At 36.4% G+C, this 17,143-nt stretch overlaps 1 protein-coding gene across 1 annotated transcript; it reads right to left on the bottom strand.

The window, feature by feature from the left end:
• Positions 1 to 151: 151 nt before the first annotated feature.
• On the bottom strand, positions 152 to 12,936 carry LOC117403080 (V-type proton ATPase subunit C 1-A-like). Its single transcript, XM_034004982.3, has 12 exons — positions 12,643 to 12,936; positions 11,986 to 12,053; positions 8,541 to 8,626; positions 5,795 to 5,889; positions 4,927 to 5,018; positions 4,700 to 4,798; positions 4,506 to 4,574; positions 3,764 to 3,856; positions 3,231 to 3,324; positions 2,265 to 2,362; positions 980 to 1,109; positions 152 to 616 (listed from the first exon to the last, which is right to left on the bottom strand). The coding sequence occupies exons 1-12, from the start codon at positions 12,769 to 12,771 to the stop codon at positions 521 to 523; spliced, it is 1,149 nt and encodes a 382-aa protein (XP_033860873.3). The 5' UTR covers positions 12,772 to 12,936; the 3' UTR covers positions 152 to 520.
• Positions 12,937 to 17,143: the final 4,207 nt, after the last annotated feature.

Below are 17,143 nucleotides of genomic sequence, written 5' to 3'. Positions count from 1 at the left end.
AGTGAATAATGCATCATCGTACAAGCCTCACCAGCGGCGAAAAAAAACAAGAAAAAAAACCCTCATATAGACAGATAGATCGATAAAAAGATCAGGGAGATGGATTTTAAAACCAGTTACATTGTTATAATAATACGCATTTAAAGTGTAGTAAACTGAACTTTCACTTTATTGCAGATGAAAAAAATAATAATTGAGGCTTATTACAGTCAACGACCACAAACCAGATTTATCAATACAGGTGAATGGAAGACTGGGGCTGTCTTGGCTTTGTCCAAATGTATCATGCTGTCATTGCAGTTAAACTTGAGACTTAATGATCTGCCTATTAAACATGTATGCTAAACATGCTGACGCAGTTGCAATAAGGATTAGTTACAGCATTTGTTGAAAGCTTCTTTGACAAATAGGTTAAATCAGTTGATATTCGACACTCTTTGGTTTATTAAGCACTGAGATCCTGAACCTCTTCTCAAAAAATCTACCCATGGATCATGACCTTACACCTTGGCATCGTTATCTATTTTTGGTCTATCAGATTCAGATCTATCTTGAAGCAGACATAGGAGTAGTAATCCTGATTCCCAATACTCAATCCAGGGATATCCACGACAGCCTGGAAAACAAGAACAGATGCATTTTAAAATAAGTACAAATGTGTAGCTTTAATATAAACAAATCAATTTGGATCAATTACATTGTGGCACTGTGAACCGCTTGATTTGAATATTGAATTACTCACTTAGTTAAGAGAGACTCCACTTTTCATACATGAATTATAATTTAAACCAATATTGCGTGGGTACTTTTTAGTATGTGTTACTGCAAGTGCAACCTGCCTCATTTGGCCACTTACTATTATTATTATTTTTTTTTTTTTAAATAGTCACATTGCAACCGGAAGGTATGTCATATTTTAAGTATTTAGGCTTAAAACAAGGCATTGCTGTCGAGTCATAAGAGTAAAAGAAATACATACGTCCGCCACGCTTGCTGCTGCAACACCATCTAAGTGTTTGTAGAGTGCGTTCAGGACGCCCCGCAAGCGTTTCAGGCTCTTCTTGTTAGGCTGCAGCAGCACTGCTTGAAAGTTCACAGGAAGGCCATATCTAAGAAACAGTTGTTTTATATTTAATTACATATACTGTACACTGTAAAATGCATAAGAGAAGTATTTATGTCAGTTTTTAATACAACATATCATATACAGTCAATTCTCATTAAGACAAACTCGGATTAAATGAATTTCCTGCTACATGAATTTTCTACATGGTCCCGGCCAAAGTTGCAGTAGCTTTTAGTAAATTATTTTTAAAATACGAATTCACTTAACACAAATTTTCTGTTTGTGCGAATTATTTTGGGAAGAAAAATTTAAATAAAACAAATAAACCTGCATCCAGATTAGTCTATGTACTGATCCTATGATGTATTTTGAATTGCCATAGTACAACACATGCATTATCCTTGCAGACAAAAGTGGAGGTGTTGAAAGCAGTGGGGTAATGCACCATCGTACAAGAAAAAAAATGTTGCTGCAGATTTCAAAATTCCGACTAACACTTTATCAACCATTCTGAAAAACCCAGGATATAATACTGGCTTAGAAACAGCAAAACTGGCTGCAAGTTGCCAGCATTTTCGATTTGCTCAATGCTCTGATGTTGAGGTTGTCTTGCTTTTGTGGTTTAAAAATGCCAGTGATTAGAATGGGACATTCAGAGTTCAAGTTGCAACGTATACTTTTTAAAAGTTCACTTACGACTGTATTTTCAATAAAGTGCACAGTACTTTTAAAGGCATAATACTTTTCCTTGTGCTGCAATTGAAATTTGATTTCAGTTTTACTGTAACTTCAATAAAAAATAGTATGCATTTGGCTAAGACTGCTGATAATAGAATTACTGACAAGACATTCTTTTGTCGGTCCCTTGACATTTGTATTAATGAGAGTTGACGTGTGTGTACCATGTCTGAGGGTATATAGAGGTGTATGTCACCCTTAAATGTGTACATATATCTAGAGAACGCTGATCCAAGCATGATAAAATTGGAAAATAAATTATTTAGCACAAACCCTAGGGGTATGTAGGTACCTACATGCAGTGGATGTAGGTCACAGTGATCTCTATATTCATGGCTCTTTTGTTTGCTCAGCAAGGCAGGGGATGAATGTCACTGACATGCTTGATTTGTATTTACTGGTGAGTGACGTATGTAACTGACATACTAGTTGTTGCTTCGTCAAACCTACATTCACTTACCTCAGTACTGATTCCACAGAAACTCTCAAGGCCTTTACATGGATCCAAGCAATGAATGCTTCACTGAAGTTCACCTTCAGCCATCGCAGAAGAGGACCCTACAATTGTAATGACAATCAGACAATAAGTAAATAGTTTTTTTTTTTTTAAATGTAACGAAGATGCTCTACATAATTGACCTAACAAACATCTATGACAGCAGAATGGCTGCAAAAATCAATGTAATACAACACGCAATGTAAAGATTGTGGGAGTAGCGTGTGCACATTTACCTTCTGCTCCAACAACCCTCTCAGAAAATAGAGGTAAGTTACTTCACTGTAAAAAACATTTTGAAGCATTTTATACACATTACACCTGTTTATTGTGGTAACAACATTCTCTGCTCTGAGACACAGCACTTTCTCTAAGCTTTAATAGGAGAAAGTGCTGTACCAAGACATTTGTGTTTTTGTGAACACAAAGCACAGCATTAGGCATTACATCACCCACTGTATTTAAATACACAAAACTCGCCACTATGCTGGGACTATTGTTTAAAAACAGCTTGCAAAATGCCTCGGATTAAAACAATTGGAGCAGATCAACAAGTTACCCCCTGCTCGATTAATTCAATGAAACACTATCGAAACCTGTGCGAGTGAATAAGATGAAAACTACAAGTTGGCTCCAAAGGACCTTAGCTGCCAGCTAACATCCGCCACAAGGAGATTTTATAAAGTCCCCGCTCCCATTAACAAAAACAAGCCACTACAATTAGAGGAGGGAATAACCAAGAGCAGCTTATAAACTAACTTGCAAACAAAATCCATTAGATGTTAAATGTACCTCTGTGTCCTATTGCAATAAAAGTAAATGTAAGTCATTTAATTCCAGAGCACTGGTTGTAAACTTGTGTTCTGACTGATAAAGCTGCATTTGCCATTGTGAAACCCTAAGAGTTAGAAAAGCCTGGGGACAACTTACATACTGCTGCTTCTTGTCCGCAGCCAGTCGTGTCATTTCCTCTTTCTCAGACTGCAGCTCCTTCTCATTGAAGTTAAATTCACGCACCACGAACCTTCACACAATCAAGCAAATCTGATGTTAGCACCAGGTCTTCGTCTTTAAGGAATGTCTATATGTGTGAAAATGATAACGCACTAAAATAAAGTACTGTACACTGCTCTGCCGAGCAAGTGGGAGGCTGGGGAAGATCTAAAGAGCACCTGCTGTCAAAACCAGCCCTTCACCGCTCTTGATCAATGATCAGCACTTTTGTCTTGGTTCCCTTTTTTTAGGTAAAGACAGGATGCTCTGCAGGGAGAACCACGCCTGTCACAACATTCAGACACTGTTGCCACTAATCCTAGCCTTGTGCAAATCACCCGCTCTCAATCCAGTCTTCAGTGGCTGCCATCTTGACCCCATTGGAAGCTACTAAATCATGCCCCCCAAACAAGCATCTTAAGCATAGAGTCAGTTATAATGAATACAGCATGAACTTGACCTTGACTTACTTGTTCTCTCTTGCTTTCGCTTTGAATTCATCGACCGCTTTCTTGAACAAAGTCACAGTGAAAAGTCCTCCTTCTGAATCCTCCATTAATTTTCTAGAGTACACAAGTTACATCACTCAGACCAATCAGTTTCCTCTTGTATGTCTTTGCGAAAAACAGCATTAAACACCACAGGTTTTACTGTTATCTATAATCAGCTCATTCAAGAGTGGTGGTGGGGCACTAAGGTGCGTTTAATGTGTACAATCTTGGAGTTGGTGTTGAACCAGAACAGGTTTGAGCTTGCAACTGAGCTCCGTGACACTGGGCAGTGGGAACATAAGTTCTAGATAGCACCTTAAAGGCCTTAAAGGTGTAATCATGGGACAAAAATCTGGTTAGCTTTATTAACATTTTAAGTGCAATTTCTATTACATTTTATTTCCCCTTTAAATATATCTTAGGACAGCACGCTTTACAGCAGCCCTCGTTCTCTCACACAGGCTTTCTTGGCTGGACAGAAGGAAACCCTTTAAAAAAGAAACATTTCAGCTTGTGCCTTCTTCAGTACTCTCAAAATTGTAATTGAGCGTTTTCAAGTTGACAAATAGGAACATACCGTCATGCAGTATGTAGTACTTCTGAAAGAGAAACTATCAAGACAAAAGGGAGCGTCTCTTCAGGACTGGTTTCAGAAAAGTCTGTTGACTTGAATTAATATTACATGCTACTCAGTGAAAGACAAGCAAAGCAGTTTGCTTACTTTGTTGACCGAGGTACCACTAAATCTGACAGAGATTCGTACGTTTTTTGCCACATGATGTAATTTGCCCTACAAAACAAAAACAAAAACAAAATGATCAGTATTATATGATAACATATAAACACCCCACCCCAAACAAAATAAATGTTAAAAATATAATTTAAAAGACTGTAAATCAAACAATCGTGACTTACTTTGGAACAACAACTAGAAGGGTGGTAAGATATTCTGAATCCAGCACAAAGTCATCCTTATTCACAATGTCAGTTAGTGTTCGAGTTAAAAGGTTCCCCCTACGAAAGTACCAGCAATGTATTGTTATGGAAACGTGTATTAGTTTGTCGCATGTAATTCATTTACAGAGCAGAAATGACATCCTGGGAATGGTGAAGGATGACTGGAGAGTAAACTAAGCACTTACACAGCTTTTCTTTCTAGGCCCTGCAGATTGGCCTTGATGTTGCTGTATGCCACAGAACGGGCTTTCAAGTCTGTGTCAATCTGGGAGATTTGCTGTCACCAGAACATAGAAACATTAAAAAATTAAAATAAAAATACCCTGCTGATTATAAAGAATATATTAATATATCAAAAAGTAAAATTTTGTTTTTTAAGTTATAGTATAGTTTAGTTATATATGTATATGTCCTAAGAATATGTTTTTCTATTTCACTTAATAATAATAATAATAATAATAATAATAATAATAATAATAATAATAATAATAGATTGTGGAATTTGAAGTTTTTTTTTTATAATATTATCATTCTTGGTTAATTGTTACGGTATAAATTCAATTAAGCACTGGTTCTTGTAATGCAGATGAACAAACTTGCTTTCACAGGAATACACCTTAATTGGATTGAACTTTGCACAATGACAGAATACAACCCCCATGTGGAAAAATACCAGCTGCTTTAGGATTATTATTATTATTATTATTACTTATTTCTTAGCAGACGCCCTTATCCAGGGCGACTTACAATTGTTACAAGATATCACATTATTTTTACATACAATTACCCATTTATACAGTTGGGTTTTTACTGGAGCAATCTAGGTAAAGTACCTTGCTCAAGGGTACAGCAGCAGTGTCCCCCACGACCCTCCGGTCAAGAGTCCAGAGCCCTAACCACTACTCCACACTCCTTCACCTTCACACATAAGCAAAAAATATCCACATCTCTGTTATCCTCAAGTCAGAAATAAACCTTTACAGATTTTCCTCCTTTCTGTTTCGCTAAATTTTTCCAACTTAATTGAATAAGAAAGTACTATATTAAATGTACCTTTGCCATAACTTCATAAAGGGTGTGCAGTGATTGCTGTATTGGGTATTTTGCCATGTCCCACTGGAACCGAGTCAAGTAGGTGACCAGGTCAACTGAAACAGTATAAACAAAGAGAGAACAAAGAGATGGTTTTCATAAATTAATACTGTGAGCACCGTAAGAACATGCTGTAGCACACAAAATACACACATCAACACAGTGAACACTTCAAAATCAACACCTGCATTTAAATTGTTTGCTGAAATTTTCTTAATACAAATATTGTAAGCAGACTGCTGTGTAAATGGGAAAAAAGAATGCCGCCTGCTGGAGGAGAATGGAAATTACTTGTAATATCTTTGAAACTTATTCCGAAGTTTGGCTTTCCCCCTGCAGTAAGATTAATGGCAAGGGGCACTCTCATTTTCAACAAATGACCGGTGTGGTGTTATTTAGCATTACGTGTTAAAACGTGGTATGACGTGTACTGTGCTTGCCTAGGCATGAATAAATTATTTTAGTTCAGAAAACAGGAAACGGTAGATTTTAAACTTTATACGCTAGTCTAGCGAATGAATAGAAAAAAAAAAAATTTCTGGAAATTCATCAAACTTTTTTTGTTTAGTTCTGATGAAGAAGATGTATGCGTAACCCATTTTTTAAACGCGTGACATCATTACGTACAGCTGTTTGTTTGCTAGGATCCACTACTGGAAACCTGTTTTTGTACAATATGATTTGCATATATTTTTGTGCGAAATTTTAGCTAGAAATGAATTCGTCTTGTTGATGGATGCTCCAGTAAAAACCCAACTGTATAAATGGGTAATTGTATGTAAAAATAATGTGATATCTTGTAACAATTGTAAGTCGCACTGGATAAGGGCATCTGCTAAGAAATAAATAATAATAATTGGAGTGAATTTTTGAGGCGATTTCTTTAAAGACACTACAAAATATAAATTTTCCCAAGCAGGATTAAAATGACATATTTTAGATTTCGGTGCAGCTATCTCAGGAGGGTGTCTGATGCTGGACTGCCATTCTGTCTACTTATTATTATTATTATTATTATTATTATTATTATTATTATTATTATTATTATTATTATTATTATAACGATTACTTAAATTACATATGAGGTGCACAGTACAGCGTCAAAACAATATGAAAAGTTGTACAATGATAATTCTTTTTAATTTGGAATTAAAGAATATTAGGCTATACTTATGAAATCTGGGTTAATGTAGGCCTACCAATTTATTAGACAACGTTTTAGAGCACACTGTCCTTTAAGAGCCTTGTTTTATGTGCTGTTCTTTCAACCTTATAATGATGTAATTAGCAAAACATTGACCCCAACCCTAAACCCTTACATTTATTATATACTGAGTTACTTCAGCACTGCTTTAATCTTATTACTGAGTGTTTTAAAGATATGGATGGATCATTAAAAAATAAATGTTATTACACAATATAACAAGTTATAGTGCAGTTACAATTATTTTTCATATTTTATCATTTAATGTTAGTTAGAATATTAGATGTTTTTTTATCTGATGTGATTACAAACTAACTGAAAGCTGGTATCTTAGTTCTTGCATGCTTTTGATTCTGAGGATAAAGATGGCGCTTAAGATCCTGTGGAAAAATCCTAAAAAGCAGTTACTTGATAAGACTCAGTGGAAAAGGTTTGGGGATTACATGCAAGGTAGTTTGATGAAAAATTAAGAGTGTCACCCAGGGAAGGCTTCGTTCAAATTATGTTATCCTAGTCTTGCGGATATCGTGAGCAAGCTACGAGGCTGACAAATATAGAATCCATCGTAACCTGATCACTGTACCCTCAAGACCAGATTAAAGTCTTTAACAACAACAAGAAAAACAACAGCATCAAACAAAACAACTTCAACATTTCAGAGGACATGCTTAAATAAGTACACCACAGCAACGTCAAGTACCCAATAGAGCCTGAAAATACGTTTTCTTGGTTGTCTTTGCTGTCTGTGTTGTCTTCTCACCTGCAGGGGAACAGTCACATCGCCATTGCGTTGGCAACTCGTGTGTAAAACAGCAGGTAAGGTTACTGCAGTGCGGTGCATAAACACATCAGCACTATTGCATAGTTCATTTTTCACTGTTCGGGTTTAACCTTAATAAAGAGACTCTTAATAGATGTGGAATTCCTCTCCTTCATCAGTGTCACTACGATTTCCACTTCTCCCCTCAGCATATGCTATTGACCTGTTTTCTTTTGAATACATCTTTACACTAAAGATATAGCAATATTATGCATCCGTTTCAGTTGGAAGTCGACTTAACACCTGACTTAAGCTTGTCTGGAGAATCCTAAGCGCCTGGACAGAACAGCCTGTTTTGTTTAATTCAAATCATGTGACAGTATGACCTTTCAAGTCACCCTGCCCCATCTGCTTTATATCTACTAAATAATTAAATAATAATAAGTATATATATACATAATAAGGAAAACTGCTGTGTACCATAAGGTGAAAAATCAAAAAGAAAAAAAATGTGAATAATTGATTAAAAAAAAACAAAAAACATCAGGACGTTTCAGACTACAAGTCCTTCTTCATCTGGATGGAAAAAAGCAGTGCATAAACAAGCTGTTGTCATAAACAAGCTGTCTTTCAAAAGAACGGTTCCGGAGGATGATATATATAACATTTGAAGCTCATTATAAGCAGACCAACACAGAGATGTTATCGTTCATATAAAACCCTTTCACTGCATCACCCCTCACCTCCATTGGCTAACAGGTTTTCCTGAACTTTGTCTTCGGAATCCTCCATCATATCAGACATGGAGTGCGCAATTTTCTTTAGAACACTGGAGAAAAACAAAAGGGAATGTTTTTCAACTCTGTGCTGTTGGTGAACTCACCATTACAATGTTGGTCATGATAGTAGTGGTGCAGTAGTGGTTAGGGCTCTGGACTCTTGACCGGAGGGTCGTTGGTTCAATCCCAGGTGGGGGACACTGCTGCTGTACCTTTGAGCAAGGTACTTTACCTAGATTGCTTCAGTAAAAACCCAACTGTATAAATGGGTAATTGTATGTAAAAATAATGTGATATCTTGTAACAATTGTAAGTCGCCCTGGATAAGGGCATCTGCTAAGAAATAAATAATAATAATAAATAAAAAAAAACCAATAATAATAGTATATATTTAAAAAACAGATTGTACCTTGAAGGAGCATTTTTTAGGGATACCTTGGTGTGCCTGTAAATAGTGTTAATATGTGTGTGTTTTGGTGGTGGTTGGCAGGGAAGGCCCTGCCAAAAACATGTGAGAATGTGGCTGCTCCCAAATGCAATAATTGGTGATAACTGGGAGCAGCCACATCATATAAAAGGAGAGCCCAGGGCTCTATTAGGGAGAGACTACCAGGGAGCTGGAACAAAGGACAGGACAGGACAGGACAGGACAGGACAGGACGGGACGGGACGGGACAGGACGGGACAGGACAGGACAGGACAGGACAGGACAGGACAGGACAGGACAGGACAGAACAGAACAGAACAGAACAGAACAGGAAGATACACTTTTGAAATATATATATGTTTGATACTGGTAAATGGCTTAGTCATCCAGTTTATTAGTTTAGAACATAAATGTGTACTTAGCACCCCTGGAAGGAGTTAGCTTTTTGTTTTGTGTTTAAAATAAACATACAGGTTTGCCTTGTTTAAAAAACCTACCTGTGCTGTTGGAGTGCTGTTCTTTTACACAAAAAGACAAGGGCAGACGGTCCTGCATGAGTCAAGCTCAGCCCGGTTTGTCACACTTGGAAAAAAAAACTCTTTCAGGAGGACATAGACCTGAGGCCTTTACTTTGAACTGACAATGTGCTCTGCAACAGATACTGCTTATCAGAAAGTTTCACTCCTGAGATTATTGATGATTAATGAAACCCTACTGGCTAAGAGATTCCACTCCATTAAAAAGTAGCAGTGCATTGTCTTAATTAGGAAACTGACACCTTGGCTGTCTGATCTTTGCCGAGTTACATAGTCTCAAGTAGTCTCCGGCAAGTGGATTTACATGGAAAAACGTCCTACAATCCCGTGGCATAAATAAGTAATGAAAGGTGTTGAAACCATACACCCCAGTCATACCTTCTGACTGCACAGCCCCAGTATGGGGTAGAGGTGTTGACAGGTTTACACTATATTTACTACTTACTTATATATATTTGTCATGCCCTTCAATTTGCTGTGTAAGTCTCACATGCGCAGGTTTGGGGTAAACACATTTAACAGTGAACATGTATAGCTACGGCTAAAGGTTTTGCATCACCCAATACAACTGTATCTAATTCTACTTCATAAAGTTGAATGAAACCTGCTGGATGTTACGTTAATGTATTGAATTACATACCTATTTGTAGTTTTCCATATACAGTATTTAATGAAAAATTGACAAAAATTGAAAAATCTAACATGTACTAAATACTATTATTGTGGCTTCCGGTAGACGTTTGCAATATCATTTTGTAGTTTCTTTGATTACATGATGTTGAATAAAATATCTAAATTATGTTCATATTTTTTTTAAAATAATGACTCAATCCTAAAATTCTCGGGTGATGCAAAACATTTGGTGTTGTATTTTCTTTAAAAAAAATGAATATCTGTTACTATACGAGGCTGATGTCAGCTCTGTTGGCCTACTTTTACTTTCAAGTAGTCTTGCATTTCTTAGGTTATTTCCCCTGAAGTGTGAAGCAGAAGACCCTAAAGACACTGCTTTAGCAGACTGCCTGAGAGCATGTCATGAAAACTGAGAGCTCTCTTAACCTAGTACAAATGCATGTGCTTCTGTCAAAACTGCACATAAGAGATTGCGAACAGAAGTTACATTATTTCATTAGCTGTACACCCTTTAAATAAAGCTATACCTATATAAAAAATGTGTATCTCTTTATTTATGTTTGTTTGGTTAGGGTTTGGAAGAATTTACACAACGTTCCTAAAAAAGGTCAAATTAATCTTGTTTTACCTCATTAGATTTTTTTTTTTACAGACGCTACACTGACATGGCATCCTGTGGGAATAATATTTTCATATTCTAATATTTTTTAAATTCTGACAGTTATTAGAAAAATAAAAAAAGAAAGAACAAAATGTGCTATTTACAGCAAATCCTAAGCTCTTTAACATAATTTAGTTTTTTACATTTATATATGGTTTTATTGTAAAAGTATACATTTATTCCATTCATATGAAAAGCTTTAGTCCAGAAAATGTCCTTCAGATGCTAAATCTCATTATCAAGGACATCCCAAAGATGACTGAGCTGTAAGTCATGGTGTGATTCAACGAACTTACAAAACCAAAAAGTGACCAACTAGTATTAATCATGCCTGTCTATGAATGAGGAGGATATATTATATTACGTTTAAACTGATGCTGCTGGTGGATTTTAAAATGTCTAGCTTATTTCCAATCTTGTAGATGTACCATAAGACTTTATAGGTACCTAATACACACTGTGATTCTATGCAAATATCAAACATGATTAATTCAGTACATATCTGACATACAGTGAGTGGTCAGGTTACTCTGGATTATGAATAGACAAATAGTATTATATATTCATGTTATTCGTGCTATATGTTCAATATAACTATTATTTGCAATCCCTTAAAAAAATGTATATGTCTACAGATATTTATATAAACCTATAACTTAAGTTATGTAGATATGTACAATATCTATATATATTATATATAAATCTATAGATATTTATAGAAATATACTCTATAAAAAAGGTATGCATCAAACTTGAACAACAAACACTGGAGTGGGCAAGATCATGTGCTACATTTGCCTTCAGGCATGAAACAAAACTGGATCGATCGAGATTTTGTTTTAGTCAATACCAAAAGTCTCAATACCAAAAGTCTTGTTGATCACTAGCTAGATACTAAAACACAGAGACACAATGAAAATGCCATGGTACCCTTGATTACACTAAATACAAAGCAGAAGAATTGTGTGTGTAGGCTGAACACAGCAGAGCAGCTCCAGTTTACACAGGACACAACCCTGGTCACTATGAGGGTTAATTCAGCTTACACAGCTTTGGTGAGAGCTTGGGTCAAGCTGGAACAAGTGCAACACTGTATATATTCAAAACAATTAAGCACTAACCATGTATTCAGTAAATAATGGCTGTTTTTACCTCTCAGCAAAGGTATCCAGTTTCCCCAGCTCATCTGAGAGGCTTACCAGAGCATCTAACGTGCCTACCTATAGGAAACCAATAACAATGATTTAATACACTGACCCTGTTAAACAAAATGTGTGAAATTAAATACCTGGACAGATATCTTGCTCTGTAAGGTCATCAAAATAAAACCATAGTTGTAAGAAATGTGTTATATCAACATAAGTTTTTTAAAGGTGGTCCACTTATACAATAAGGAGTTTCCATTTCAACACTATGGCAAAGGGAAAGACGTTTTCAGAGAGGAATTAAACACTTTTAATGGCATAAATGTAGCCATATGCAGCCAACCCTACGAAAACATTTGAACTACGGTGACTTTTAAAAAGTTAAGTTGCAGGATGGAGCCGCAGAAGTTCAATTATTGTTCCAAAGAGCTTATTATTATTATTATTATTATTATTATTATTATTATTATTATTATTATTATACCATCATTATTTTGTTCCTCACTTTAACTTTACTCTTCCTTCAAGGTAGCCTATTGTAGAGATACCAAATACAGTACAAGACAAAATATTAGTTTCTTACATGGTTACTGGCAACAATAACAACATCAACAAAAACAACTGCAGTTGTTAATTTCAATTGTAACACAGCACTTTTTTTTACCTTAAGATCAGGAATTGTGAATTTGAAATTACTGGACAGGTTGGCTTTAGTGGTGACAGTGTTCATTCTCTCCCACGACTGTTGGTTTGACTTTTCACCAGGTGCAGAAATGAGCCAGAATTCTGCCATTTTCTTTCTTTCTGTACACTAATCCTTTTCAGTAGGTTTCCTCGCCACTAAATGAGCACAGTAATATTAGCACAGTGACAATGTTACACACAACCCCCTGTCTCTCTCTCCAATAAAGACTCTTCTCTACTTTGTTAACTCTCAAATATCACTCTGAGGATAATGGGAAGTTCAGTTCATTCTAGTGTGACTTTGAGTCCGCCCCCAGTCACATAGATAAATAATTGTTTCCAACAACGGTAGGTGCTACTAATATTTTTTTCAGACAACTACTAATTCCTATTTTCTTTTATATCCATCAACGCAATAATAAAATGTTCATTTACATTTTTCAACAGTTAAGCAACCTCCGAAAATTTGCATTTTACTTCACTATAAGAAGTTATGAACCTTTTCTGCTATTTAAAGATTAAAAAGACATCAAAATTTAGCTTTGTAAAATAAATGCAATGCACAACTAGATGGAAAGATGATGATGTCACGATTGCATTAGTTTATTATAAAGTAATGAGGGCAACAGTATACCAGTTTGCCATAGTCAGCAGGGATACAAGTATTTTCCAAACAATGTGATATTATGTGTTTGTTCATTTTTTCATGAGTACACAAGTTTCTAGAATAATAAAAATTACTGAGTTTCCCATATGCTGTCGAATACATGCTACACAACGTCAGAAATAATATCAAAATACATTTTATTTTTCGTTTGGCATTGCTCACTACAATCCCGGACAGTTGGGTGTTCAGCTTAAAACAATTATATATACGCTACCAGTCAAAAGTTTTAGAACATCTCAATTTTTCCAGTTTTTATTGAAATTTACGCAGTTTAATGTCTCAATGTACTCTGAAATTAAAGCATAGAACAAATAAACAATTGGAGATAAAAAAGAAATCATGGAATCGTTTTGTTTAACAAAATTTAATCTAAATTTTTGACTCATCAAAGTAGCCACCTTTTGCAGATATAACAGCCGAACACACTTGTGGCATTCGTTCTACAATGGAAATCAAATATTGTTCGGAAAGTTCTTCCCAACACTGTTGCTGAAGTTCCCACAAATGTGTTGCACTTGTAGGTTGCTTTGCTTTCACCCTTCTGTCCAGTTCATCCCAAACCAGCTCTATGGGGTTTAAGTCTGGAGACTGTGCTGGCCATTCCATGATTTGAAGCCTACCGTCTTGTTCTTTTCTTCTAAGGTAGTTCTGACATAGCCTGGAGGTATGTTTTGGGTCATTATCTTCCTGTAGGATGAACCCCTGACCAACTAGGTGTATACCAGAGGGTATTGCATGGCGCTGCAAAATGCTGTGGTAGCAGTTTTGGTTCAGGGTGCCACTCACTCTGTGCAAGTCGCCGACTCTGGATCCAGCAAAAGAGCCCCAGACCATCACGCCTCCTCCTCCATGTTTGACAGTTGGTGTCACACACCGAGGAACCATCCTTTCGCCTACTCGACGGCGTACAAAAACCCTGCGTGATGAACCGAAGATTTCAAATTTTGATTCATCGGTCCATAAGACCTTCTTCCAGTCTTCAGTAGTCCACTGGCGGTGCTTCATGGCCCAGGCAAGCCTCTTTTTCTTATTTTGCCATCTTAGCAATGGCTTTCTTACTGCCACTCGACCTGTCAAACCTGCAGCTCGAAGTCTTCTCTTCACAGTTGAAACTGAGACTTGCTTACTTCGACCAGTGTTAAGCTGTGCTTGAAGCTGTTGTCCTGTGAGCCGCCTATCACGCAAGCTGTTGACTCTCAGAAACTTGTCTTCTGATTCTGCTGTGGCTTTGGGTCTGCCAGACCTCTTCCTGTCAGAGTTTCCTCCAGTTTCCAAGTGCCTTTTGATGGTGTAGGAAACTGTACTCACTGACACCTTGGCTTTCTTTGCAATTTCTCTAAAGGAAAGACCTACACTTTTAAGGGTTATAATGGTCTGTCTGTCTTCCTTTGTTAATTGCCTTTTTCTCGCCATTATGAGAGCAATATACTACTTCCTGCAGTACAATACTGTCCAAATAATGCTTAAGAGGGTGTAGTAACACAGTCTGTTCCAACACTGCTTTTATACAGACAGAGGGTTTGTAAGTAATCAACAAAAGTTGGGACACCTGTAGGAATTGTTAGCATCAACTTTCAAGGCTTAATTTACTTCCATTGCTGCAGAACAGCTGTAAGTTGTTAACCCATTACTTGTTCCCTGAAAAAGGCCTTTTTGTATAACTGTGAAATGTACATTATTTTTCAGTTTTTGGTAACCTAAACTTTTTTTTTAACCTCTGGCAGTTTACCGCTTACCTTTGTACCATTTCAGGTTATTCACTGGACTTGAACTGCTTAAATTTCAATAAAAACTGGAAAAATGGGGGTGTTCTAAAACTTTTGACCGGTAGTGTATATATATATATATATATATATATATATATATATATATATATATATATATATATATATATATAACACCCCCACATATGGTTAAAAACTTAGTTTTATAACTCTGCTGTATAGCTGAAGACCTTATTCAGTGCATGTGCATCTATAAAAAGTCGTATCTGATACATGCCTCTTCCCATCACTACTGTGCCCAGTGAGGCAGGTGTTGAAAACACAGCCGTTTCTAGAGTGGCAAAGGTGATCATTATCACATCATCCAACTGCAGGTAAGGCTATTTGCATAGTATGGAGATGGTTTTTTGTTCGTGTTCCCTGCTTGTGGTAAAAACATTTCTGTGAGTGGCTTTCCTCAATCGAACATACAGTAAAATGTACAGAAGGAAAATGAAAATGTAAATGTTAAATGAATGGGCACAAAGAAACCGCTTGTTTATTTTCTATAGTTGTAAATGGTTTAATTTCTCAATGTCAGCTATTCTGAATTTCAACACACACTTTTTGTCATATTAAATCAATGCAGAGAGATACAGTAATGCTTGTCTTCATCACTGTCCTTACCAACTTCAGTTAGTTCAACGCGACGTCTGGGATGCATGATTTTTTTTTTTGTTAATACAAACATATTATTGCTTGAAGGTATTCTTTTCTGTCTCAATTCGATATACTTCGTTTCAACTGATAATTACGACGACGTCCCTGCAGTGTCACTCAGTAGATTGATTACAGTCAAATCGGGTGAATGATCAGTGAATCATTCATTCAGTATTTCTCAAATAATTGGCCAACCTGTTCAGAATTTGACTTGAATTCTGTTGAATCAGGTGTTAGGTTAAAGGGCCAGTACCACGCTACGTTTGCACCTTTTATTTTTGGTAAAACACAAAACAAACTGCTGATGTTATAGGCTGTGTGGCCCGGTGGTTAAAAAAAAAAGAAAAGGCTCTGTAACTAGGAGGTCCCCGGTTCAAATCCTGCCTCGCGCACTGTGTGACCTTGCGCAAGTCACTTAACCTCCTTGTGCTCCAAGTTGCTCTCTTTAAGTCACCTTGGATAAAGGCGTCTGCTAAATAAACATAATAATAATATAGAGCTAATGTGGAGAGAGCTAACCTGCAATCCACACGCTCCATAATGTTTGCTTGCTTTATATTTTGTCACGTGAACAGTGGCTAGGGGCGCAGAACCACGCACTGGAAGAAAAAGGACAGAGGAAAGATAGCATTCTGTCTGTCACATTGTCTATCCTTTTCCAAACATACATTGCAGTCGGTAATAAGTTCAATAAATGACAGTATCATTCTTTTCTAACTATATTACTTACATTCTTAGTATGGTCGTATTTGATTTAAGTTGCAATTGCAACATCTGTCCAAGGTAAAATTTAATAGAACAATTACAAGTGAAAAATGTATATTCTTGAACGTTCTGAGTTCCCAGGTTTAATGTTTTGATTGTTTCCCCCAAGTCCCATTCTGCTACAGGATTCCACCTTTAACAATCGATTTGGTTCAGCATGCTTCTCCGTTCATTGCCTATCTAGTGCCATTCCAACTACACGAGGTACTGTTGATTTTGCAATGCATTTTATCTTTGTTGTTATATATGCCATAGTTGTTTGAATTGTGGTTGTTCTTAGAACCTGGTTTGTGCAGTTCTGTGTGCGGATATTACGTATACCTTTATATTATAGCCTACTCAGAATAAAAAACACAATTCAGACAGTTGAGACATCCCAAATCAAAAATGACTTTTCTGATACCGCTCACGGGCAGGTTCTGTACATTATGTCGAAAAATAATCGCTGTCAGTATTAATTGCTTTGCTCAAAAGAGTTTAGGCAGGTGCTATTTCGGGGATGGAAATAATATTACCATTGCATAGCGGTTTCATCTATTCCAGATATTAATAGGAGTTTGATTAGCTATAGTGATAGGTAACAAGTTCAGGTGTGTCATATTAAACTCATAGTAAAACCAGAAATG

Source organism: Acipenser ruthenus, chromosome 5 (genome assembly GCF_902713425.1).
Source record: "Acipenser ruthenus chromosome 5, fAciRut3.2 maternal haplotype, whole genome shotgun sequence".
NCBI classification, from domain to species: Eukaryota; Metazoa; Chordata; class Actinopteri; order Acipenseriformes; family Acipenseridae; genus Acipenser; species Acipenser ruthenus.
The sequence above is the reverse complement of the archived record's forward strand: the minus strand, read 5'-3'. Positions and strand labels throughout refer to the sequence as shown.

Bases quoted from the DNA above. Each gene is read 5' to 3' on its own strand.
- LOC117403080 (XM_034004982.3), bottom strand. From the start codon at position 12,771: ATGGCAGAATTCTGGCTCATTTCTGCACCTGGTGAAAAGTCAAACCAA. The intron at 5,019-5,794 runs GTACATTTAATA...TTCTGGTGACAG, and splicing joins TTTATGAAGTTATGGCAAAG to CAAATCTCCCAGATTGACAC. The intron at 617-979 runs GTATGTATTTCT...CTTGTTTTCCAG, and splicing joins CAGCAGCAAGCGTGGCGGAC to GCTGTCGTGGATATCCCTGG.